This window comes from Pleurodeles waltl, chromosome 1_2, assembly GCF_031143425.1.
Source record: "Pleurodeles waltl isolate 20211129_DDA chromosome 1_2, aPleWal1.hap1.20221129, whole genome shotgun sequence".
Taxonomy (NCBI): domain Eukaryota; kingdom Metazoa; phylum Chordata; class Amphibia; order Caudata; family Salamandridae; genus Pleurodeles; species Pleurodeles waltl.
The window spans coordinates 166807300-166834614 of NC_090437.1; the positions used below are offsets into that span (position 1 = coordinate 166807300).

Consider the following 27315-nt stretch of genomic DNA (forward strand, 5'->3'; position numbering starts at 1 on the left):
AAGGGTAAACCGGCGGTCTCCCGCCGGTTTACCGCTGCCCTTAGAATCCCCCATGGCGGCGCAGCTTGCTGCGCCGCCATGGGGGATTCTGACACCCCCTACCGCCATCCTGTTCCTGGCGGTTCGCCCGCCAGGAACAGGATGGCGGTAGGGGGTGCCGCGGGGCCCCTGGGGGCCCCTGCCGTGCCCATGCCAATGGCATGGGCACGGCAGGGGCCCCCGTAAGAGGGCCCCACAAAGTATTTCAGTGTCTGCCTAGCAGACACTGAAATACGCGACGGGTGCAACTGCACCCTTCGCACCTTCCCACTCCGCCGGCTCAATTCTGAGCCGGCATCTTAGTGGGAAGGTTGATTTGCCCTGGGCTGGCGGGCGGCCTTTTGGCAGCCGCCCGCCAGCCCAGGGCAAATCCCAAAATACCCTCAGCGGTCTTTCGACCGCGGAGCGGTATTTTGGTGGGGGAACTGAAGTTAGAATCACCCCCATAGTGCTAAATTGACAATAAACTAGGATAAGATAATGGATGCTCTTATGTCCTTTCCTGCAGACTAGGCCCCGGGTGCTAATGAGGTCCCAGGGGATCTGTTTAAGTCCCATGTGGACTTTGGGGCTACTTTACTTACCCCCAATATTAATGCTGCCCTCAGTTTATCTTTGCCTCAGGCGTGGTGTCACTCTGTTATGGAGCCTGTGTTCAAGAAAGGGCACAGGGGTGATCCTGCTTGCTACAGACCTATCTTGTTATTTGACGTAGAGGTGAAAACCATCGGGTGGGTAATCTGAAGAGATTAACCCAGTGGGCTAATGACCATAACATTCTGTCTGATCTACAATATGGGTTTAGGCCCGGAATGGGTACTGTGGAGCAGAATTTAAATCTACATCTAATAGTAAATAAATATGTCAGGGCAAAGAGGTGATCCCTACACCTAGGGCCAGATGTAGCAAAGGTTTTTACCCATTCTGTGTATATGGGGAAAAAGTGTTCGAACATATGGCCCTAGTCTTTATGGACCTCAGCTCAGCCTTTTATAAGGTTAGCAGGGACAAACTTTGGGATGAGTTGGAATCCATCGGAGTGGATCATTCTTTGGTTATCTTTATTAAAGACCTTCATCATGGTCTGATCAACTACATTAGATATGGTAGTAACAGGGAATGCACTAAGCACTTTGATTTGAAAATGGGTGTATGGCAGGGATCTTGGCACCATACCTTTTTATCATGTAAATCAACCGTCTAGAAAGGCTACTTTCAGACAAGGAATTAGATGTACCAAGAGATGGGGAGAACCCTCCCTGTTCCTTTATATGTAGATGATGCAGTCCTGATCATTCGCACCGCCAGAAGCCTTCATCGGATGTTAGATCTTTTTATTGATTTCATGGATACTTTGGACCTACTTACTAATTTTAAGAAATACTACATTATGGTCCTGGGGCTGGAAAATACCAAAAGCTCTATCTTTGTAGCGCATGGTCACGTTTTATGCAAAGTGGATACTTTCACTTATTTGGGGTTTTTAATTGACTCAGGGTTCAGTTGGTAACCATAAGTAAAAAAAAAAAAAAAAAAAAAGAATGTTGGAAGTCTTAAGAGGGCCTGTGCCAGTGTTAATGATGTCTCCTCATGCTGGGTCAGAATGCGTTGAAAATTATCACAGATGTTTATAAAGCTAAATCTATTCCCTTCTCTACGTTTGGCTGTGAGATCTGGGGCTATGTGAACACAGCTCCAATCTTGATGGAGAGAAATACATTTCTAAGGGGTCTCTTGGGTGTCGCACAGTGTAAGCCTATGAGATTGTACATGAAGAGGTCAGGTTGAGCTACATTGCTGATTTTATCCATCTATGGCCAATTTTACTTTGGTGTGCAGTATGGTTAAAGGAGGAACTTAGCCGTTTTTCGGGATTGCCAGAAATTAGATAATATATCTAACATACCATGGTTGCGCTATGTGAAGGAAAACCTCAATTTCCTTGGGAGGCCTGAGCTTTTTTCAAACCCGGAAAGTATTAGGAAACATGATGTTGTCTGGTTAAGGCAGGCCTTCAATCACAGAGTGGCAGCTGAGAGAGAGGCTTTTGCTTTGGCCAAACACACATATTGTCACTTTGTTATGGTCTTGAAATTACAGCCTATCAGCAGCGCTTGTTGATTTACTTCAGTCTGGGCATTTTTCATCAGTTGCTTTTTCCCCAAAAGGCTCCTGGTTTAAGAATGTGGACCTGCCACCATATGTTTGTGACCAGGTTTTTATATGCGATACTCTGCACATTGTACTTATTTGACCTATTTTTAAGCCCTTGCACCATATGTTTCTAAGACCACTCCTTTTAACTATGGATATTAGACAGGCTAGACCCGTTCTATTGTATCTACAGCTTTTAGAGACACTTAAAATTTATTTTCACGTGACACAATATTTGGCTTTTAGTGCCAATTGCTAGGCCCTACCTTATTGCTGTACAGCGGTTTTCAGTTTTCGGGATGCAGTAACACTGTGATGTTTGTTAGTAAGCTGCTTTTCCTGGTGATGTGTTTTTATCGTGAATATTTTAATGTTTTTAATTGTTTTTTTTAACAGTGTTGTAATGGCTACATTTTTACCTACGTAACACGTGATGTTATGTTTTTATCTTTGCTTGCTTGAAAATCAAATAAAGTCTTTGTTAAAGTCTTTGATGATCTCTAAAATAAAGAATGTAACCTTTGGTAATGCATGCTGTTTCTTCTCGATGGTATACAAGCAATGTGAAATTAGAGTCAATATCAGAGTATAAGTATCTGGACATTCTTTTTGATAGACATCTAAACTGGAAGTACATATTATGGAGCTAGTAACTCATACAGCTATAACGTGGGGATATTCCAGGTTTCAATAATCAATTTTGGGGAGCATCTATAGCAACCCTGTTGAACGTCTACAAGGAGTTGAGATTACCTCGTAAATAATCACTGGGATGAGGTGCGTGAAGGTAGTAAAGAAAAATCAGCAACTGCTTAGATCAGTGGTTCTCAACCTGTGAACCAGGGAACCCTGGAGGTCCATGAAGCCTCCTCAGGAGATCCAAGAGTGCTTAGAAAATTAACTAATATTAACAGATTAATAAAGTGTATTTAAATAAAGTGGATAAATGTACAACTGAAAAATGTTAAACATACTGTAAATGTCAAAGAATTTGAAATTGGAGGCTAAAATGTAAATTAGTATCCTCACATTGATTCGTGGGAGCAGTGCAGGTGCATCACTGTGGATGACGGGTGGCTTCAATTTAATTTAGAAAAGCCCCAACCTTCCTATTAAAGTAAAAATGTGGGGGCGTGGCCAAGGGGTCAAGATGGCGGACGCACTTTCATAGTGCTCCGGACCCCTCCGTCATCCGCCTTGAATCTGCCCGGAATCCTCCTCCCCCAGGTGGCTCCCTCCCGTCGAGAGGACGCCAAGACCTCCTGCCCCGAGACGAGAGATAAAAGCGGGGCCCGGGCCCGATTCAGAGGCTCGGACAGACCCACGGAGTCGCGGCTGCGAGGAGCGGCCGGGAACGTCGGAGGCCCCCGACGAGGGCGAGGCCCACCGGGACGGACCCGGGGAGAGAGGCTGGGGCTGCCTCTGGCCCACTGCCTCCTACCTGCTCCCCTGCCTCCCCCCACCTCCCCAACGTGGGAGACGGGGCCCAGAACTGAGCCACACGGCGGGGCAGAGAGCGGCCCGGGTCACGACCGCAAGAGGGCCCGGGCGGACCTGAAAGTCTGCGGCCTGCCGCGAAGAAAAACCGAGAGCGCCAGGGGCGCGAAAGCCCAGAAAGAGAGCGGAACCCACTGCAGCGGATCGGGGGAGGGGGCCCTGTCCCCCGTCTTCTCTCCTGCATCCCCCCTTCCCGGCGGGGAGGCCGAGGCCCGGGGCTGGGACGTGGAGATCGGCCCAGATCGCGACTGTGGATCGGAGGGAAGGGATCCATCACTGAGGCGACCACAAGCAGAGGGATTGGGCCGGGGGGTCCCCATTGTGACTGAAACCCGGGGAGGAGCACTGGCACCCTGACAGAGAGGCTCCCCCCCTTCTGAATAGACAATCCTCCGCCCCCCCCCCATCGCTTCTGCCACCATCAGGCCCTCGTCTCCCTCCCCTCCGGGAGAAAAGAGGGGAAGAAAACGCCCAACACCGGGGTTGCCCCTCGGGCTCTTGTACCTACGGCTCGAGCTCTACGAACCGAGGCCACAATGAAGAGGGGACACAGAGCCAACCACCAATCACAAAAGATCGGTTAATCACCCACTGCGCGAGAGACCAGGGAGATCGAGGTAGAAACCAGCCATAATTAGCTATACAGAGACAACAAGAACTTAAACAAGGGCGGTTTCTGATCCCGGCCAAAAACGTAACAAGACCATGGGCAAAGATAAAACATCAAGACAATCGACAGCCCAGACAAAGATAGAACAATATGCCACAAACGCAACGGGGCCCCGAACAGAGGCCCATACCCCGGGCGAAAGAGACAACCAAGCACCAACCTCCAGACACCTAGAAACAATCCTTCAGGTCATCCACACGTCCCAGGCCGCAGTGGAGGCCAGAGTCGGGGAGGTCAGGGAAGAAGTGACTCTGGTGCGCCAAGACCTACGCAATGCCACGGCCCGAATCACAGAGGCGGAGGCCAGAATATCCACGGTGGAGGACGAGGTAAAGACCCTAAAAACACAAGTGTCCGTACTCGTATCTCGAACGGCAGAGTTGCACCGAAGGGCCGAAGACGCTGAAAACAGATCAAGGCGGAACAACCTCAGACTGGTTGGGCTCCCAGAAGACACGGCCACAACGTCTCTTACCGAGTTCCTGGAGGAATGGTCTCGCTCATGGATTCCGAAAGACCGTCTTACCCTGTGGTTCGCTATTGAGCGGGCACATAGAGCCTTTCAGATGAGACCTCCACCAGGATCCCCGCCGAGACCGGTAATTCTCCGCCTCTTCAATTTTAAAGACAGAGACATGATCCTACAGGAAGCACGCACCAGAGGAGATCTCCTCTGCAATGGAGATAAAATCCTCCTCTTCCCTGACTACACACGAGATGTACAACAAATGAGACGCTCCTTTCTAGAAGTCAAGCAAAAACTAAGAGCAATGAACATCCAATACCGCCTACTATTGCCTGCAAAGCTGAGGGTAGTCTATGGGAACAAAACACACTTCTTCAAACAACCAACTGCGGCATGGACATGGCTAACAGAAGAGCTGCCACTCAGACAGACCGGGGAACAAACAGATTGGGCACTGAACGGAAGCAAACTCAACCACCAGCCAAAATGAACAATTACCAAGGGACACCGCACGAGGTCGAGAAGACGCAGAGGGGGACGGAGCTCCCGCTCGCACTCCCCGTCGACGGCAGCGACTCCCATGCCTACTATCCCGAGAGGCCAAAGATCACCACAGACAGCTAATGGAAAAGAAGATGGAAGAGACTCGAAACAACAGAGCCCGCCTCGGGCCGTGGCCGACTCGCCGGGAACCACGGACCTATCCTGCAGCCCGATTATATAACACGGGGGCTTGAGAAGAGTCTTTAGAAGGGGAGGGAGGAGAGGGAGAAAGGCAAACAAACCAAAGTACTAATATTGCCGACAAATAACACCAGCAAATGCCTTCAATGCACTGATCCGACACTATGGAGGGGTCCACCACTGCTCAACCAGTTAGATAGTTTAGTTCAAAGTACCATCTCGCCGGGTTCAAGGCGCGATGGTCAGGGGTAAGGGCAACAGATGCTTCTGGGGGGAAGTATGGGGTGGGGAGGGAGTTGGGGGGATTCAAACGCTACACCTATTAGCAAAGGGTAGGACACCGTTCATTGTCACGTTGACAAGTTTGTTGATTTTAAAAATGGCAAAAACACAGGACAACCAACAAACTAATCGGGAAAAGGTAAAACAGCTCTTGAAGACACATAGGGAGACCTGGGAGGGAGGCACCCTGAAACTAAAACAACCACGCCCGCAAGACAGAGCCAAGACAATCTTACACACAAACCCTAATGCACCCAACACAGGCCATTTCGTGGAATGTAAACGGGCTGTTAGATAAGATCAAACGCACAGCAGTGTTCACTTTCGCACATAGGCACAAACCTGAGATACTTCTCTTGCAAGAAACACACCTGGCCGGAGAACACTGCCCCTTCCTATCGAGAAGGGGATTTGACAGAGTCTATCACGCCGGGTTCGTGAGGGGTTCGAGAGGAGTAGCGATCCTTCTACACCGTTCCTTCCCCCTGAAGGTGATGCAGACCTGGAAGGACAAACAAGGCCGATTCGTGGCCATTACTGGGACAATAGAGGGAGTGACAATCAACATAATTAGTACATATATTCCCCCAACCTTACAACGAGGAACCATTAAGGAACTAACACAAATCCTCCTAGACCTACCCTCAGGACTGACTGTTATGGGGGCGACTTTAATGCAGTCCCAAACCCTAAATTAGATGTGGAAGGCCCAATAACCACCCACAGATGGGATATGGCGACGGGCCTTACGAACTGGATGACAGCAATGGGACTCAGTGACATCTGGCGACTGAGACACCCACGTCACAGACAATACACTCACACCTCAGCAGCGCACGGCTCACAATCCCGAATAGACTTGATACTACTACCCAGTGCAGACTGCGGTGCCACATCACATATTGAAATACTGGCAAGAGGCATATCTGATCACGCACCACTACGCATAGCTCTATGTCAGGCCCGGCAGGCAAACAGACCCATGTGGAGATTAAATGCTTGGTACCTACAAGACGAAGAATTCGTAGAACAGCTACAGGAGGTACAAAACGAATATTTTGGCCTGAACAAGGGATCGGTGTCTTCGCCTGGCATTTTGTGGGCGGCAGGCAAGGCTGTCCTGAGAGGGTCAGCCAGAGGCCTGATAAGAAAGCTAGAACGTCAAAAAACTCAAAATATTGAATCATTAGAGAAACAAGCAGCAGAGCTAGAACTAGCACAAGAAGAGAACCCCAACGAAAGGGGGGCAAGACAGCTGTCCCTGATACGAGAGGAAATCAGAGATCTGTCCCTAAAAGCAGCAAAAGCTCTCTGGCGAGCAAGCACAGCCAGAATATATGGATGGGGGGACAAAACAGGGAAATTACTACACTGGCTGATCTCCCACCACAGAGCCTCAGCCATTATTTCCAAAATATGGGATGGAGAAAAGGGCAGAGTTGAGAAACACCAAGATATAGCAGAGGCCTTTGCCCGATATTACAAAACATTGTATAAGGCCTCAGACTCCGTCGACCCAACCCATGGCCGTAGACTACTAGACACAATCCCCCTGCCCCATCTGCCCCCTCCAGAAACGCAGATCCTAGACGAGCCTTTGCAAGAAGAAGAGATAAGCAATGCCATCTCGGGACTGAGAGCTGGAAAAACCCCAGGCCCTGATGGCTTCCCAGCAAAATACTACAAGAAATACAGGAAGGAGCTAATGCCACATCTGATGGCTCTTTTCACAGAAGTAGAACAACAGGGGCGTTTCCTGAGAGGGCTAGATGAAGCCACCATAGTAGTGATTCCCAAATCTAACCCCCCATCACCACACTGTGCAGACTATAGACCGATCTCATTGATCAATTGCGAGGTCAAGATCCTAGCCAACATACTCGCAACACGTCTCAAAAGAGTATTACCACAACTGATCCACGCAGACCAATGTGGGTTTATGACAGCCCGCAGCACCCGTCACTGTATTCGCCGCCTTCATGTGGCCCTCGATGAAAGACACAAACTACCCCGAGACTTAGCGCTGCTCTTTATTGACTTTGAGAAAGCTTTTGACTCCGTAGACTGGAACTTCCTATTCATGGTACTACGGAGGGCGGGATTGGGACCGAGGTTCTGTCAACTAACCCGAGCATTATATGCGGACCCTTCGGCCCGGGTACAAATCAACGGAACCCTATCATCACTCTTTGAAGTCATAAGGGGAACAAGACAGGGGTGTCCGCTATCCCCCCCCCTTCTCTTTGCCCTAACTATAGAACCCCTGGCCCAGATGTTCCGAACAGACCCGGAATACTGCGGCTGGCAATGGAAACACGCTACAGAAGACAAAATAGCTCTATACGCAGACGACGTATTACTTTATATGGGCACCCCAAGCACGTCTGGCCCACGCAGTCTCCAACTCCTTAAGAGCTTTGCAACAGCCTCAGGCCTGAAGATGAATCCGGCCAAATCGGCTTTGGTCCCTTTGGCAAATACCCTAGACTGCTTCGACTGGCAGGACACAATACCCCTTCGCAGACTGAGCTTTAAATACCTGGGTGTCTGGGTGACCCTCCTACCAGAACTAACCTGGGCAAAGAACGTAGACTCGCTGTTAACACGAGTCAAGACAGACCTACAAAAATGGCAGACACTACCACTGAACATAATGGGGTGGACAGCCTTATATAAAATGATGATTCTACCCAGATTAACATATGCCTTTCAGAACTGCCCCCTCCCCATACCACGTTCATGGTTTCGAACTCTAGAAACAGCGACATTACAATTCCTCTGGGGCGGGAACAGACACCGGGTAGCCACAAAATACTGCAAGAAGGGAACGCACGAGGGAGGCCTGGGGATGTCTGACCCATACCTATACTATTTGGTGACACAGATTTTAACAATACATGACTGGTTCAACGGAGGGTGGTCAGACCCAGCATACCAAATGGAACTGAACACTCTAAGGCTTCCCACGCATCTTAGATGCGCTGTACGGTACACCTCTTCCCCAATGTATGGACGAGAAAACTAGAGCCGCCCTCCTGGCATGGCGGGCCGCGCTGAGACATACCCAATGGAATGCAGTAATCACCCTACAGACCCCGCTGTGGAGAGGGAAATGGATGAACACCACCGCCACACTGGAAGGATTCGCAGAATGGGATAAACTGGGTATTTTATTGGTGGGAGACATATGGAAGGGAGAAACGCTAAAATCCTTTCATGAACTACAGACAGAGTTCCAACTATCCCGAACACAATTTTTTAAATACCTTCAACTCAGACATGCCATAGGAACACAACTCCCCAAGAACCCACTACCGGAATTTAACCCCCTCGAAGCCAAAACACTAATGGGAAACATGGGAGGGAAAGGGATATCACAACTCTATAGAATGCTGACTAACAATACACCAGGAGACGCAAGCTCGATGAGGGCGGGGTGGGAGACCTGGACCGGGGCTTTAGAAGACTCGGAATGGGCAGAAGCTTTAGAAGCCCCCAAAACCCTAGCCATATCAGCAAAACTACGCACCATACAATTTTACTACCTACACAAAGCATACTTGGCGCCTAAAAGGCTTTCACGGGCCGGAATATGGCCAAACAGCCGCTGCCCCCGCTGCGATATGGAACGCGCAGACTTCTTCCATATGTTCTGGTCTTGTCCGACGCTGCAGATCTACTGGGAAAAGGTGCTAAACAAACTAAACAAGACAATAGGGACGAAACTCCAACTCTCCGCCTCCATGGTACTACTGGGAATCATGGAGGGGGGACTAAGATCACGGACCAACCGAGCGTTCATCGGGACGGCCCTGCTGGTGGCCAAAAGAGACATAGCCGCGGCGTGGACTTCGCCTGCCAGCCAATCCCTGCAGAAATGGAGAAAGGGTGTAGACTGGTGCGCAATCCAAGAGAAACAAATATACGAATCGAGAGGATGTCCCCGGAAATGTGGAAAAATATGGGGCCCATGGCTCGGAACACTGTCATAGATTAGACCGAACCGCACTCCTCCTCCTCACTGAGCGTGATCAAGGAACTACCTATGCCTTCCCCCGAGAGGAAAAGAAAAACATGTACACAGTAAATGTATTACAATTGAATTGTTCGGTTGTACCTGTGCTAAAAGGTTGTTGCCATAATTCTTTAAAAACAATAACATTTGGTTATAAAAAATAAAAAAAAGTACAAATGTGTGTTTTTATTTTTTTTGTTTACAAATTAAATGAAATGTATTATCATTTGTGAATGTGCTTGGTGGAATGCTTGTTTCTGTACTTTTTGTGTATTATTTTGCACTTCAAATCATCAACAACAACGTATAGGCCCAGGTTACCTGCTTCCATTAATGACTCATTGGGGGGTCCCTGAATTCCAATAATGATTAAGTGGGGGTCCAAAGAAGTCAAAAGGTTAGGAACCACTGGCTTATGAAGTTATGAGCTATGGCCTCAATGATGTCTGAATGACAGTGACAAAACAAATCCTAAAAGGATTACTAAAAAAATGAATGTGTTACGTTTTAGGGATGAAATAACTACTCAACAAGTTTGAATTATGTACTCTCTTGTGTGCTCATTATACATCTCTTACACCACAACCTTATTTGCAAAAAGATCTTGAACTGGTCATTTGTAGATCTTATGTGAAAATTAGTTTCCAGCAACCACATATATTGAGGCGTACTGGCAGTATTTTGACAAACCCTATAGCTTGAGTCAGTTGTATGATATGCATAATGAAGCACTGACACATAGTATCACGCTATGACCAAGCCCTTGAAACCTACATATAAGGTATTCGTTTTGCTTATTTTGTGAATATAATATTTGCACATGTGCAGAGATTTGACTTTATGTTTGGGAAATTCCACTTACAAGTAAAACGTGCTGCAGTCTACAAGTCAAGTCTGTTTATTTATGATCTGAAACTCCTAGGAGATCCACATAAAACAGTTAAATATATATAAAAACAAAATTAGTACATACTCAGTCAAATAAAATCTATGTTATCATACAAATCGCATGCCGAAATATACAACCCCTATTATGTATATACAAAGTGCATCCTTATATCAGTTATCAAAACTATATTACAGTAATTTTCCTATTCAGTGCATCAATATATGATCAGACAAACTCTTAGGAAATTATTTGAATAAAAGTGATTTTTTTTATAAACCCACATATACTATAAAACAATCAATATAAATTTTGAAAAGACCTAAAAAATGTAAAAATCCTGAAACAGAATATTTCATTTGGAGGCTTTAACAATAGTTCAAGAGCTTCACATGCTGAACGTATCTTAAATTTCAAAAAGAGGGGTTTCAGCCATTTTTTCCTCAGTGGCAACAAAGAGGTATAAACATTTAAAACATGCTTGAGATCCTGAACACCCATGTGACACAAACTGCACACATTCGAAGTGCCATACCATTTGTGGGTTAAGCCCTTTAGTGGCAGTATGTTCAGTCTCAATAAAATACAAAGACGCCACATCCCCTGCGGAAGATTCCAAGATAGGTGTGACTGTGTTTTTTTCAGAATCGCCGAATTAATCAAAACATCGAATCTCCTCTTTTGGCTACAAAGCTTCATATCTATCTGATAAATTTAGCGCATTGTGACCTCCTTTCAACTAATTTTGATGGAAGAGGCGATAGAGCCAGAGTTGAATCAGAATCTAACAATTCTAAGGCGTATTTATGATTTCTAAAACAAAACTTAGATTTCACCCTCAGCATTCCAAAAACTGAACCACCCCTGCTAAACCCCTAAACAAAAGAACTTTTAATGCCAAACGCCAGCCTTAAGGGGGCAGTAAATGTCAAGGTAATGCAGGGAACCAAGCACCTTAAAATGTGCCCTTCCCTTCTATCTAAGAAACCCCAGTCTGCTACATTTGTAAATTCTATTGCATACAACAAAGTAGCAGGGATCTTTATTTGGTAAACTGACAAAAGATGAAGAAAGTGTCGCCTGCCAACTGCGTATAAAATTAACTTAATCCCTGTGCTTAAGAACGAGCCTTACCAACATTACTAGATTTATGCTTGAAGTCACTGAGAAAACTAGACATATTTTTCCACAGATAACGGTAAGCCTCTACTCGCTCAAGCTTCTGGTGGCCCACAAACCATGAAAAGTTTATTTTCGTATGAGATTTTTTCCCTAAAAAGCATGATACTTGTGATTTTGTAGCATTGATTTTTAGATGATTTTAGATAATGCTGCTCAGCAGAACAACTTACAGCTGACAATCCTTTTGGAGTGAGGTCAATAACTACAATGTCATCGGCGTACAAAAGACAAGACATCTGATGCCCTCCAATATTAGGTGCAAAGCCAAAGCTTTTTATTAAAGTGGCAGGCAAATCATAAATGTGCAATGAGAATAGCAGCGGGGCCAACAAACACTTCTGCTTTAATCCATTCTTTGCTGGAAAATCAATTGACAGACGCCGATCCTCGCGTAACAATACTTTACCCCATGTGAAGGGATGCAAAGCTATAATCAAATGTAACAGATTAACTGGAATGCCTAAATTAGTTAGCTTCCTCCACAAGATCCTATGATCAACCTTGTCGAAGGCTGTGAACAGTCTATAAACGTACATAGACAACACCATCCCTAATCTTTACATATTTTTCATTTAACAGCTGCAATACTGAAATATTATCTAAAGTATTATGACCCTTCCTAAAGACAGCCTGTTCTAGGGGAAGGATTGAATTTCCCTCAACCCAAGTCTTTAAATGCTGTAATAAACTTTTACCAAATACCTTACTGACTGCGTCCAGTAAGGCAATTTGTCGGTAACTTGCTGGGGAAGTTCTATCTCCCTTACTATATAGAGGGACTATAACACTCCCAACCCACGATGTTGGTACTACACATTTTAGGTAACAGAACTGAAATACAGGATATAGGATCTTTGCCCAAAGTGCAGGTTCCATTTTAATTACTGAAATAGGGACCTCGTTCGGGCCCATTGCTCCAGAAGCTTGCAGAGTCCCTATAAATGCTTCAATCTCCAACACTGTAAGTGGGTCATAACTGTTGGTATCAGCATTACAATCAACCCGAATATCCATTTCACTCAGTTCAGTTTCCAAATTTTACCTTATAGGGTAAGTATATAATCTCTCCATTTCACCTCAGCTATAGAAGAGACGAAAGAAGATCTGCAAGACCAACAGTCTACAAAAGTATTAACTCCTCCCTTAGTAGTAGCGGTACTAAAGGTACTAAATATAACAGATCCATTTAGGATGGTGACTAATTTGTCATTTTTACTTTCAGCATAATAATGCCAACTGCGGGTGAAGAAGAGAGAGAGAGAGAGAGAAAGAAAAGAAGGTAACAATGATAAACGATTGTTCGTCATAGTGACTACCGTAATCAAAATTTGTTTACTTTCTGTTCAAGGGGGCCCACCGTATTTTAAAATCAGTCTTTGGCTGATTAAAGTATCTACTAGTGGAAGAGTGTATCACTGTTTGTTCATTTTTTGAGCTTTTCATTTTCAGCTACATTTCATCCATGTAATTTCAATAACGTTTTACATGAATTGTTATATTTTGTATTTTAACTATATTTTTACAGTGATGAATGGCATGTAATGATAGGTATTTCTTATATGCAATTATATTACTTACATTTAAGATTTGGATAATGAGGATGAGCATAGATACAAGTGCTAATGCTAATCTTGCAATAGCATGGTCCAGAATGTCAAACCTTTTGCACAGTTCATTGCGACGGTACCTTGCAGACAGAACAGAAGCGCTGTATTTGGAGAAGGAATGCTATGTTCTCTGAATAAAGGTTTCAAATAACATTACCTTAAACCAAATACAACTGGACATGTCTGAAAGAGATAAGACATATGGCCTGATTACGATCTTGGCGGAGGGGATGTTCCGTCCACCGTGTTACAAGTTCCATAGGATATAAGAACTTGTAATACGGCGGGTGGGATATCTGTCACATTTGGGACAGAGTAATCCCCTCTGCCAAGGTCATAATCAGGCCCATAGTTTCTACACTGAGATTATGTAATCTAAATTTATGGCTAACCAAAGAAAAGGTTGAAATAACAAGCATGACTTTTTGTTGATACTGGGAAAAAAATGCAACTCTTTCACCCTCAACCTGTTATTCATTACTTTGCCTAAATGCCATGTAGAAAAAATTGGTTACAATTGCATACTCTATAAAGAATCTATTCTTGTAGCTTTTAATTAGCTCTTGTGAGATACCAGGCCGTAGAGTTTCAAAGATGACTTTACAATGTTATTATTTTAACCTTACTTACAGGTGTGTTTTTGAAGAAATTCTTAATATGCTCCTATGTGGTTTAAGTTAACATCTTAGCATAGGAAACAAAGACAGATTGAATACACGTTTTGCCACCCACATAAAATGCCACATATTAAATAAGTATAGTACATTTGATTCATCAAAATGTGCATCCCAAGTGATTATCCCAGCTTGAGGACGATCTACAGCTTGGGAAGTATGTGTCCTAAGCTGCATGAGTGTTTTTCTTTTTATTCAAATATTCAATTTTGTTGAGAAAAACCTTACCAGAGCCATCATATCCCACAGAAAAACACCTTACAACTGAGATAATATGGACCTCAAACACTCATAATGCATGGTGAAAGGAGACTGCCCCATGCGATTAACACAATTTCCAGCTTTTTACTGCATTCCGGGCAAGTCTCTGCCTCAGAATACAATCTAGTACCTGGTCTACATTCCTTATAATTACAAAGCATTTGAAAGTCCTTACAATTCCTCTATATCAAGTCTTTAAATAAGCAGCTCTCTTAATGAAACCTGTTATTCTTCCACAGCCAAACAATGTGAAAACAATGAAACCTGTTATTCTTCCATAGCCAAACAATGTGAAAACAACTGAACAGGTGTTACCTTCTGGGTTTTGCATCAGCAATTCAGTCTCTCCTCTTCTAGCACAGAATATCCACTTCATCCCAAAGACATGAGATCCCCAAGATGAAGCAATGTGTACAAGCAATGAGCTAATTGCCCTTAATCCTCCATTTAATATGGCTACGTTATAAAATGGCTACGATTATGGACATATAAATGGTGGCTCACTTATGGATCTGTGAAACAAAATCTATAACCTAATGGCCATTCATCTTCATATCTAAAACGTTGTCTCATGCCATCCACTTGGTTTCAAAAAGAGCTAAGCCACATTACTGCTGGCATTGTGACACAATAACTTTAATTTTCCTGGAACAATCAAGCAATCTCAATTGACCCTAGCACCTTGCCAAATTGTATTTTGTTAGTAGGTGGAGCAAGAATCCTTCCTTTGAGGCCCAGTTGTGTTAGCATCTCCGAAAACCACACCCAGCAGGCTCTGCACAACACTGTGCACCTGCACCAATGTCACAAGGGATTCTTGGCTAAGGGTAAATGCTCACATTAGGTTGGCGCACATAGCAGAGGCCAAACCAGACTATAGAATAGCTCATCCGTAATTCCTTTAAATAGAATTAAACTTCTCAGGCCAAGTTCCTTTTTCATACTAGTCCATTCACTTTTTCAAGATCACAAGTACAATACTGTTACCAATTCAGTATCCATCAATTCACGCTGGTAATACTTTCACATTACAAGCTTTCTTCAAGGCCATATGAGTATATAATCCATGAAGATGTCAAACTACTATTACAGTTGAAGGTTTAACATGATATTCTGCCCTTCTGCCAAATTCCCAGGTACTGATATTCCTGGACAACTAGCAGTTTTATTATGGTTAAAACTATTTTATTCTGTCTGAAACTCATAATCTAATTCTACGTAGTACGATGAGCATTTTCTTTAGCATAATCATTATGTCAGTCAAGTGCAGCGTAATCTAGCAAACAAGCATTCTCAACAGTTAAAAGATTAATAAAAATCTCTAAAACTAGAGTAATAAATGTTTGTTTATTCAGTGAACTGTCCATTCTGCCGCAAAGCATTAGGTCCCTGCCAAAAACTACCACTGAAGTTTTGTAACATTCACAGTCATAAGATAGGGTTCAAAATCCTTATGTAACAATTGGAGGTCATTTTTCAGAGTTAACACGTAGGTGCTGGGTGGATATAGTTGTCCATAGGTAGCCATGCATTACAGTACCACCATCTATATTACTTGCAGCAATTGGTATAAATGAGTACTCATAGTCCAGTAATGTTGCAGATTGTATTACACACATTTCTTTTTATACTTACATCTTCAATGTTAGGCCTATTCTGAACCCCCTGCTCCAAATATTGCTTAAAAATGACTTTGGTTTTCTATGACAATACGCAATGCCCATTTTCACATTTGATTACCAAGTGTTAATTTAATAACTAATAGTTTATTGCTGCCGGAAGAATGTATTCGTGAAGATGTTTAAACTGATTCATTAAATAACCATAATGTCATGTGACTCTGAACAACCTGAATCTTTTTAAGCTATGACATGTTTGCCATAGTGGGATTGGGAATCCCTTCTGTTTTCAACTACATTGCTTATCATATTTGATGCACTTCTCTTACAGCAATATACATTAGCAAAATAAAATAAAATGACTGATTACTTTAATGATTAGGAAGGGTACTTTTAATTCCCGAAGTTGGTGTTAATTTCCCTGCAGGAGCTGAAGAGGACAAGTTGCCATAAAATTCCATTAATTCTATGTCAGGACCGAAAGCTCAGATTATGCATTTCCTTTCTTTATTTTATTGATCAGCAGCTTAACAATGTTATCAGCAACAAAGACTACAAATCCCATGGGTCTTGGGTTCAACAAAACATTCAACATGTCAACCATAGAGTCCAGCATATAAAACATCAATCCAGAACAAGTACTTCCTCTTTCTTCGCTGCTTAGCAGCTAGATAATTACTTTCCTTTGATTCTTTATATACAGTGGATTTGTTATGGTAGTTAGGGCATAAAGTATTGCTTTTCAGTTTGTTCAGTAATTGGATGGTGTTTGACAGATCCATTGATGTTTGTTCTGACAGAATCCTCTCATACGTGTACGGCGACGCAGAGCGGACTCCGAACACTCGGGCTGGGCCTCTAGGCTGCAATTCCCTATCGGGCCTTCTAGAGGGCGCACGATGCCCAGACGTGTTCTGCATTTCTGACATTCTTTGTGGTGTACACAGCCACTAGGTGGCACCAAACGACCCAGGCTGGATGATCAGGGTGCCAATACACAAGAGATGTCTGACACACAAGATCTCCTTGATCCAAATGAGATTGATCATCCCGCTCGGCAGACTGGATACCTGCCATTAAACTTGCCACTTATGTGATGCCCGAATTTCTGAAACCTATGGAGAAGAAGTCAGAAGTAGACTCAGAGTGGAGTGTCCATGACCTTTAAAGTGGCCTGTACCCCTGAGATAGGTGGGAACATGGCGACCTTCGTCACAAAAAGTGTTAAAGACCCTCAAAAGGGTTTGGACTGATTCTAGAGATCTTGTCAGGACAAGGTCCTTTATAGCCTGGGGCCCCCCTCACTAAATTCTTTGACATGGCCGAGGCCACCCACAAATCAGGGGAATTGATTGACCAAACCATCCTCTGTGGATGAGCCTAGTGAGCTATATGCTTCCTAGGTAACCCCAATTGTGCATTGTTCACTGAGCATAGATGCTCTTTGTTAATTAATATTGATCCAAAGTTGGGTGAACTGGCCACTACAGAGGCCGGAGCAGTGACAGAAAAAGGGCTCTTTGGAGATCCCTTCATCAAAGAACTCAAAACGTTTGTGACCACCTTTTCTTCATTGGATAAGACCAATCAGTCAAGCCGTAAAGTCTTTAACCAAAACGTTTTAGAGTGTTTCCTCTGGCCACAACTTTACCTCCACCCCCTACAAGCTGCAAACCAGGTGATCCCGTAAGTGGCAAGATCACAAACAGTATGGAGGCTTCTACCCCACCCCTGGCAATGGTTGTGGCTGTGGAGGCCGGTAAACTTCTGAGGAGCTGCCAATGCCCCTAGAGGTGCGAACGATAAACAATATCCCTTTCCTCTACCAGAGGTGGGAGGCAAGTTGCAATGGGTCATTTGAACATGGGAATCGTTCAGAAGGCATGCGTGGGTGTTACAAACAGTGGTAGGTTTCCACATAAAATGTTTTGGAACCACCCGACAAAGTCAGTTTTCACAAGCAGGAATGGAGGTCCAAGATCTGTTATGAAAAGGAGCAATTGCTCACTTGATTCGCCACCCCAGAGACTTCCTCAGCAACATATTCCTGGTGGAAAGGAAAGACAAGAGTTTCCCCCAGTCATCAATTTATGCAACTTTAATCAGTGGGTGATCTACTGGTATTTAAAAATGGATGGCATCCACCTACGACAGAAAAACCTCCTACCAAATGACTGGCTAGTCAGGCTTTGAGGGACGCGTACCTCACTGTACCGATTTTTCCCCCTTACCACCAGTTTCTTCAATTCAGCTCCAGAGATCATATTTTTTAATTCACATGCCTCCCATTCGGTCTCTCCTCTGCTCCATGGTGCTTCACCAATGTGTTGCACCCAGCCATAACTTGGCTTTAGGTGAGAGGAATCAGAATCATCGTTTATTTAGACGATATCCTGATAATGACTCAGGATCATGCCAAACTGGAATCTAAGCTACAACTGACGATTTCGCTTCTCCAGAAAGTGTGGTTTATCATCAACAATTAGAAGTCCAAGTTTTCTCCTACAGAGAAGTTGTTTTTTTCTAAGTTTCAAGATCAATACAGTTGATTAGTTCCCCAGACTACTCCAGAAGAAAATTCTCCGTGTCCGCAGGGAAATTAGCAGAACTCAGAAGGAGAAGCATGTGTCTCTCCATTATATGTCCAGGATTGATAGACTGCTTTCATTGTCTATTCAAGCAATCTTTCAGTGTCTGCTTCATTTCAGAGCACTACAAAGGTTGAAGGCAATGCATCTCAGGAGAGTCCTCACCTATGCTCAGGAGATCAGTCTCCAACCAGAATCATGGACGGAGATCAGATAGTGGCTAAATCACATGCAGGCCTAGAATGACAGAGCCATATTCGGTATGCAATAGATCTCAACATCGAGTCAGATGCGAGCCGTCGAGGGTGGGGAGCCCACTGCAGGAAGGTCACCACCAGGGGACTGTGGTTAGGCAATGAGGCAGCCCTTCACATCCATTGTCTAGAGCTCATGGCAGTTTTTTTGCGATCCGTAGTCGGTGCCCAACAGAGTGGCTTGCTTCATCCTTCTGAAGATGGGCAACCAGCTGGAAGACACACTTTCCAAAGCACTTGTGGTTCTGGCCAGGGATTTCTGGAGCCATTACATGACACACAAGATATCAGTCACTGCGAAGTATGTGGGTCATTTAAATCAGATGGAGGATAGGAATTCTTGACACCTGAGGGATTCCAGTACATGGGAATTGGATCTGAGCCTCTTCCAAGAGGATCATGCACAAATGGGGTCCATGTCAAATAGATCTTTTTGCTGCCAGACTTGATCATCACCTTCCCTACTTTTTCATCTGGTGTCCAGATCCACTGGCTACAGCGACAAATGCATTCCCACAGGATTGGAGCCAATTTTGGGGGTATGCAATCCCTTTGTTTTCAATGACTGCCGGACTCACAGCATTGGTCAGACGGCAAAGTACAGAGGTAATCCAGGTAACACCATTATGGAAGCCGCAAGCTTGGTATCCCGTTCTTCTGAAACTTTCTATGGATTTTCCAATCCCACTTCCCTAGATTCCATGTCTTTACAGTAACAGCAACTTGCACCAGCTGGTTATGGACAGCAGTCTTCATTTGATGGCATGGAGAATTACAGGGGACGTTGGTATGTCCTGTGCCTTTCATCACAAGCTGTGTGCTCATCGGAAGAGCTTGGGCTGACTCTACGGTCAAGTGATACGGATCAGCTTGGTGTTGATAGTCTCACTAGTGTGCACAACGGGATCTAGATCCTGTGGGTGCAGGCATTGTTAACATTGTGAATTTTTTGTCTGAACTGACAAATGCGGGATTAGCATATCACACTATTAATGCCTGTAGACTGCCCATTTCTTCTGGTCACTTGCCTTTTCATGAAATCCAGGCAGGGGGACACCCTTTAGTGTGCAGACTACTCAAGGGGATTCACTGATCCACTCCTATGGAACCATGATAAACTTCTTTGTAGGATTTGAATGTGGTCCTCCGCCTCTTGTTATCTTGACAAGACAACAAATATTTGCCACAAAAAGAGTTGTCAGGTAAGCTAGCAATGCTCTTATGCTTGATTTCCTGTAGACGAGTGTTCGATGTTCAAGCTCTTGATATCACAGGTTATATATTTACCCCAGATCTGTTTTTGTTAACTATATCTAGAAGAACCAAAACTAATGCCACAGTGTTACACTATCCAGCTTCCCCTTCACAGCCTAAACTATATGTTTTGTACAGTGCCTTTGCACCTATGAAACCATGATGGAAGAATACCGTCCTCTAGGTACAAAACAACTGCTAATCACAATTAAGAAACTGTTCAAACAGGTTTTGGCACCTACTATAGCCAGATGGGTGAAGTTGGTCAAGCAAGAAGCTGGCGTAGACACTTTTACTTTTGATGCGCATTCGGCTAGGAGGCCAATGGCCTCAAAGGCCTTTGCATTGGGAGGATGTCTGGAGGATATACTCAGAGTGGCTGACGGGTTCTCAGAATCTACTTTTAAAACCTTCTATTTTAAGCCATACCCGGGAATGGCCCTCAGTGGTAGTCAACCAGCTTTAAACTTGCATAATCTGAGCCTTTGGTCCTGACATAAAATATAAAATTTCCTAGCTATCGTGAAGGAAAGTTTCAATTCTATTAAGGACATGGAGGCCGGGGATTATCCCTCCCAGAATTTCATACTTATTCTGTGACCCTCCCTTCATAAGGTGGATTCTGAATCTGAAGATGAGTATCTTTCTTTGAATAATATTGTATGTTGGCACTGAAGTTCACTAGCATGTTATATAATGTTTTCCATTGTTATGATTGAGTAAAATGGCAGTTTTTGTACAGATCATTAAAACAATGTCTGTTGTCACTGTGACAGGTACGGATTCTAAACAAGACGTGTAATCGAAACCGGTGGAAAGAAATTTATCACATGAAGAAAGAGGAAGTGTTTGTCCTGGATTGATGTTTTATATGCTGGACTCTAGTTGATATGTTGAATGTTTTGTTGAACCAAAGACTCATGAGATTTGTAGTCTTTGTTGTGGATAACATTGTTAAACTGCTGAGCAATAAAATTAAGAAAGCAAATGCAGAATCCTCACCTGTGTCCTTGTAGAATAGAAACTTTCCTTCGCAATAGCTAGGAAATGTTATATTCTCAGTCATAGTCGTTCTATGAAGATAAAGAGCCTGGTTAGCAGCTCTGTTATATATGAGTTATATAGCTGATACTTAAACATCAAGGAAGACAGAGCTGTTCATTTATTTTACTACAATACACTTGGCCTTTCATCTCTGTACTTCACAAACATTTTCATATTTTTAGTTCTAGGAAACATCACAGACACTGGTATATTTTTCTTACACCTCTGCTTTCCACCAATTATTTCTTACCAGCGTTAAAATCGATGGTTTCCCTTCTGGAAGATACTTATGAAATGGTTGTAATTTTTCACAGTTCCGACAGGAACATCAGAGCAAAAGATCACTTCACCTGTTATGAGAAATCCTAGATTTACACTTACATAAACTCATTGTATTTATTTTTGCAAGTCTTATAGGGCCCCACTGACCTTTACCTAGGACCAACTGCTTCACTTAGTTCACATTATTTTATCAACAAGCAATCTATTGATTTGGGAAGATAGGATGGGAGGTCTTTTTAATACTGCTGCTTTCCATCTGAACAATACCTCAGGTTTACACCTTTTAAAATCATCTACACATCTGATCACATGGGTATGTAATTAAAGAACACTTAACATATAGGTAATTATCTGCAATAGAAAAACATTACATGTGTCTGCCTACAGCTGGACGTAAATATAACTGAGTGAGGCCTTGGCTCAGATTTATCAAACTCATTGGTTCTTGGGGTACGTTAACTTGAATAGACACAAACAAGCACTGAACTGATATTTACTCTTATCCTTCCCCTCTCACATACCCAGGTATTGTGTGAAATATACAGTCTAATTCTATTTTACCACAGCAGATTAGTGTTTGAAATGCAGGAGGGAGATGGCTGGTGGTGAAAATAGCCCAAAGCAATGAATCTAGCCTGCATCTTTATTCACACTACAGGGAGTGCAGAATTATTAGGCAAATGAGTATTTTGACCACATCATCCTCTTTATGCATGTTGTCTTACTCCAAGCTGTATAGGCTCGAAAGCCTACTACCAATTAAGCATATTAGGTGATGTGCATCTCTGTAATGAGAAGGGGTGTGGTCTAATGAAATCAACACCCTATATCAGGTGTGCATAATTATTAGGCAACTTCCTTTCCTTTGGCAAAATGGGTCAAAAGAAGGACTTGACAGGCTCAGAAAAGTCAAAAATAGTGAGATATCTTGCAGAGGGATGCAGCACTCTTAAAATTGCAAAGCTTCTGAAGCGTGATCATCGAACAATCAAGCGTTTCATTCAAAATAGTCAACAGGGTCGCAAGAAGCGTGTGGAAAAACCAAGGCGCAAAATAACTGCCCATGAACTGAGAAAAGTCAAGCGTGCAGCTGCCACAATGCCACTTGCCACCAGTTTGGCCATATTTCAGAGCTGCAACATCACTGGAGTGCCCAAAAGCACAAGGTGTGCAATACTCAGAGACATGGCCAAGGTAAGAAAGGCTGAAAGACGACCACCACTGAACAAGACACACAAGCTGAAACGTCAAGACTGGGCCAAGAAATATCTCAAGACTTATTTTTCTAAGGTTTTATGGACTGATGAAATGAGAGTGAGTCTTGATGGGCCAGATGGATGGGCCCGTGGCTGGATTGGTAAAGGGCAGAGAGCTCCAGTCCGATTCAGACGCCAGCAAGGTGGAGGTGGAGTACTGGTTTGGGCTGGTATCATCAAAGATGAGCTTGTGGGGCCTTTTCGGGTTGAGGATGGAGTCAAGCTCAACTCCCAGTCCTACTGCCAGTTCCTGGAAGAGACCTTCTTCAAGCAGTGGTACAGGAAGAAGTCTGCATCCTTCAAGAAAAACATGATTTTCATGCAGGACAATGCTCCATCACACGCGTCCAAGTACTCCACAGCGTGGCTGGCAAGAAAGGGTATAAAAGAAGGAAATCTAATGACATGGCCTCCTTGTTCACCTGATCTGAACCCCATTGAGAACCTGTGGTCCATCATCAAATGTGAGATTTACAAGGAGGGAAAACAGTACACCTCTCTGAACAGTGTCTGGGAGGCTGTGGTTGCTGCTGCACGCAATGTTGATGGTGAACAGATCAAAACACTGACAGAATCCATGGATGGCAGGCTTTTGAGTGTCCTTGCAAAGAAAGGTGGCTATATTGGTCACTGATTTGTTTTTGTTTTGTTTTTGAATGTCAGAAATGTATATTTGTGAATGTTGAGATGTTATATTGGTTTCACTGGTAATGAAAAATAATTGAAATGGGTAAATATTTTTTTTTGTTAAGTTGCCTAATAATTATGCACAGTGATAGTCACCTGCACACACAGATATCCCCCTAACATAGCTAAAACTAAAAACAAACTAAAAACTACTTCCAAAAATATTCAGTTTTGATATTAATGAGTTTTTTGGGTTCATTGAGAACATGGTTGTTGTTCAATAATAAAATTAATCCTCAAAAATACAACTTGCCTAATAATTCTGCACTCCCTGTAGAGGAAGGTGTATATATTTATTGATACCAACAGTTTCTATACACACTGTTAGTCTAATTCCACTCTAATTTCCTTTACTGAATACATTTTGTTCATGCTTCCTTTCTCTATATTCTGCTCACTTACTTATTAAATTTGATACACTTTAATGATGCAGTTTTAATCTCTTCTTTCTGACCAGCATTCCCATGTCACTCAGTGACTCAATGTGAGATGTACATATGAGGCAAAGGCAACTAGGACTACCATCCCACATGGTATTTCCCTTGTAATAAGGTATATTATTTTTTTAAGAGCATTCAATGTTTTATAGCTCAATAGATTTCTTAGTGTGAGGAATGGATATTGGCCAACCTCGGTCCTCAGCAAAGGTTTTTATTTCCATAAAGTAGTCATGTTTGTAACAATTTCACAGATCTATCTCTCTTTCACAATAATCTATTAGACAAATATGGATGCATTTCCCACCAATATGTACATTGATCATTGACTTGGTATGCAGGTACTTGGAACAGGGGAGGGTAACAGACTTTGCACACCCCAATCAAACTTGTTAATTCTGTCGGACAACTAGTAACTTTGTGAATAAAAGACTGGAATCTGGGAATACATTGCACATGCTTAACATTCTACACATGCCATCCTGGGGAACTGAAAAAATGGAAACCTGGTTTAGACCACATTATCAGTGCCACTCATAAGATTTTTAAGAATAAATAAGAGAGCAAGTAAAAACTGAAATACAAATTCATGGGAGGAATTCGAATTCATGTGCTCGAGCACCTGCATAACAAATTCGAATGGTTCTTGGGTGCTTTTACTCCAGTGTTAAAAAACATTGCTCATTTGTTCAGCAATCCTTAACAATTTTGAGGTAATAAAATCATTTTTACCCTTAAGACTAACCTTCAGAGTGTTTAGTAGGTCCACTCTGCTCGATGTCTTGAAAGTCAATGGTGCAGACATCCCCTTTTTTTTCCGCTCTCAACGAAAAGATAGAGGTGGCGATTAGAGGGCCTGTTTCAAAAGTAAAAGAATTGCATGATTTATTTAAAACTCATTTAATAATGCCCATGTACTCAGAGTTGTTTCTTGCCCAATTCAACTAGGTAATACGTCTCATGCATGGTGACACTGTGCATAAACACTAATGTTGAGCTAGTCTGATAGCTATGAAGCATCATTAGATCTGTATGATTTGAAAACGACTATTCATACCCATGAAATGAAGTGTCTCTTTAAGAACTCAGCAGGACTGTTAGAAACCCACTATAGAAATTACTGTTTGCAACATATGCATTTATGGTTGAGTTGAGATTTCCTCAAGAAATGTATTTTTCAATTTGCTAACACCTTTGGAGCCAACTGATCAGTAAGCACGAAAATTGTAAAGAAGCTTGACGCATCTGTTTCAGGTTTGTCATTTCAAATGTCAGGCAGATTGCTCAGGAGGGGGCAATTTTATATGAGATGACCTCAAAATAGCAATGTCCCGTTTGAAATCCCACAGATGTATTTTCTCTGCTACAGAAAAACTGCGGACCACAATTACACCATACATGGAATGAAAACATAAATTTACTCAGCATAGTCTTTTTTGTGTCTTTGTTTAAATCTGTGGTGTATTTTGATAGAAATCATTGGAATAAAAAAGGTGCTGTGAGCTATGACAGCAGACGAGAGTTGGGGAGTCCATGGCTGTTCCTGTATTCTTATCCGCAGAAAGACTACTGCAGCTGATATACGCGACTAAGGGGAACATTCTCTGATCCCATGGAAGACATAATGGGAATACAATAACAATAAAATATTTTTCAAAGTTGTATTCATTGATTCACGGATAACCTTGGTTACCATTTTGTGATGCCCAGGATCTGTAAAACTTGCTGATCCAGGGCCAAAGAAATAAAATGTGGATGGTGGTATGAAAAAGAGTCCCCAGACCCCACAGAAGATGTGGTGGGAGTTGAAGGGCTGATCGTGTCCTCAAAATAAAAATTGCCTTGCACGATCAACAGCTACAAAGGGAAACAAGCCAATCATTTAGAACCACTTAGGCCTCAAGGACCCAGAAACATAATGTAGTTGGGAAGCTGAATCCATCAATTACCCTTGAGGTCTGCTAATTTAAAGGGGAAAAAGTCTAAAGTGCTGGCTTGGACAAGCACTTCTGTATAATCCTCTTTCGGTGCCTCATGAACCAATATGGAGGTACCGCAAACTTCAAAAATGCAGTATCAGCTGGGTGTGAAGTAAAGTATGTTTGCCTATTTGCAGCATGCAGAGTAAAATTGAGGTGCAAGTACTAGAGATTAGCAACTGCCTAGAACCAGCATTTCTTTTCTTACAATACCTGGAGTGAAATAGGCAGAGCTATGTGTCCTTGCTCTATCACATTTCTAATCAGTCCCCACCAACTGTACCACCTTGGATAAGCCTGGTTAAATCTATGCTTAACCAAGTGCTGACCCACTTGAAGTCACACCTGTAGCCTAAAACCACTGCTAAAGCGCTGGCAACCTATCTCCTGCTACCCTGCCTCTTACCAACCCTTTAGAGAAATAAGTGATTGACACCTTGTACCCTCAAGCGGCCCTTCCTTTCCAATCTCCCTGGAAGCAGAAATGCTCCCGAGTAGAGTTCTGAGAATGTACCAGCACGGAAGACTGGAATGACTCCCACTCTGCTTGAGACAGGTGATGTACTCCTCCACCAGGGCAGACAGAAGACTCAGCTCACATCTGTCACACATAGAAGAAACATACCTCACTTGGCACTGTCAGAACAAACATGCCTCACATGCCACAGGCAGTTGGGATATCCCTCGCCTCTGGCAAAACAATCCACTACTCTTCAGATTAACAAGCAGGAAACTCCATCTGTCACTTGACCCAAGTACATACATACACATTCATCAGCTTCACGTACACTGCACAATATCTTGCACTGACCCCAAATGTGTGAATCATTTTTTAAATTCAGGGAAGTCTTTTTGGTAGGAAATGAAACATGAAGTGACAAACAAATATAGTAGGGGGGTTTATAATGGTTTTCAGGTTTCACACGCTGCAAAAATCTGGCTAGATCTACACCAAAAATGTTGGATTGGACAATGCATGCTGCATAAGAATAAAATCATATTGAATGTGTCAATAAATTTTTTACCTCCAGTTGTAGAAATAAACCAAACTTTGCTGTGAAAAGTAAAATGCAAACAAGGCCATACATTTTCAAGCTTGTACAACGTTTAACAAACAAAAACAGTCACACTTTACCTAGCGAGACCAAGGCCTGGTGAATTTCCTTCATCACGTTCCTGTAAAGTTCCTTCTGCCACTCATGCAAAAGCTTCCACTCTTCATCAGAAAAATAGGCGGCGACATCCTGGAATGTAATTGGTGCCTGAAAGGAAATGTTTTAAAGTAATGTGTTTTTATATGTCACTTTCTACTAAAGGCTTACAGATACGTAACATGGTAAACACACAAGAAACAGTTACCAATTTGATCAAATACATGCACCCAATTGTCTGACAACTACTGCCAAATATTTCCAGATGGTGTCAACTACTGTCAAATATATGCAGATGGCTATTGCTAAATATTTAAATGGTTATTAATGAAGTATGATACGACCCG

At 43.1% G+C, this 27315-nt stretch overlaps 1 protein-coding gene across 4 annotated transcripts in view; it reads right to left on the reverse strand.

The window, feature by feature from the left end:
• LOC138298780 (zinc finger protein 211-like) overlaps positions 1-27315 on the reverse strand; it is a 199726-nt gene that overhangs the window by 142556 nt on the left and 29855 nt on the right. For all 4 annotated transcript variants that reach the window (XM_069236904.1, XM_069236903.1, XM_069236902.1 and 1 more), the window contains exons 2-3: positions 26953-27079; positions 24584-24694 (exon numbers count right to left, since the gene is read on the reverse strand). In XM_069236904.1, coding sequence (XP_069093005.1) covers positions 24584-24694; positions 26953-26986 — 145 coding nt within the window. In that variant the 5' untranslated portion in view covers positions 26987-27079. The remainder of the gene's footprint in view (positions 1-24583; positions 24695-26952; positions 27080-27315) is intronic.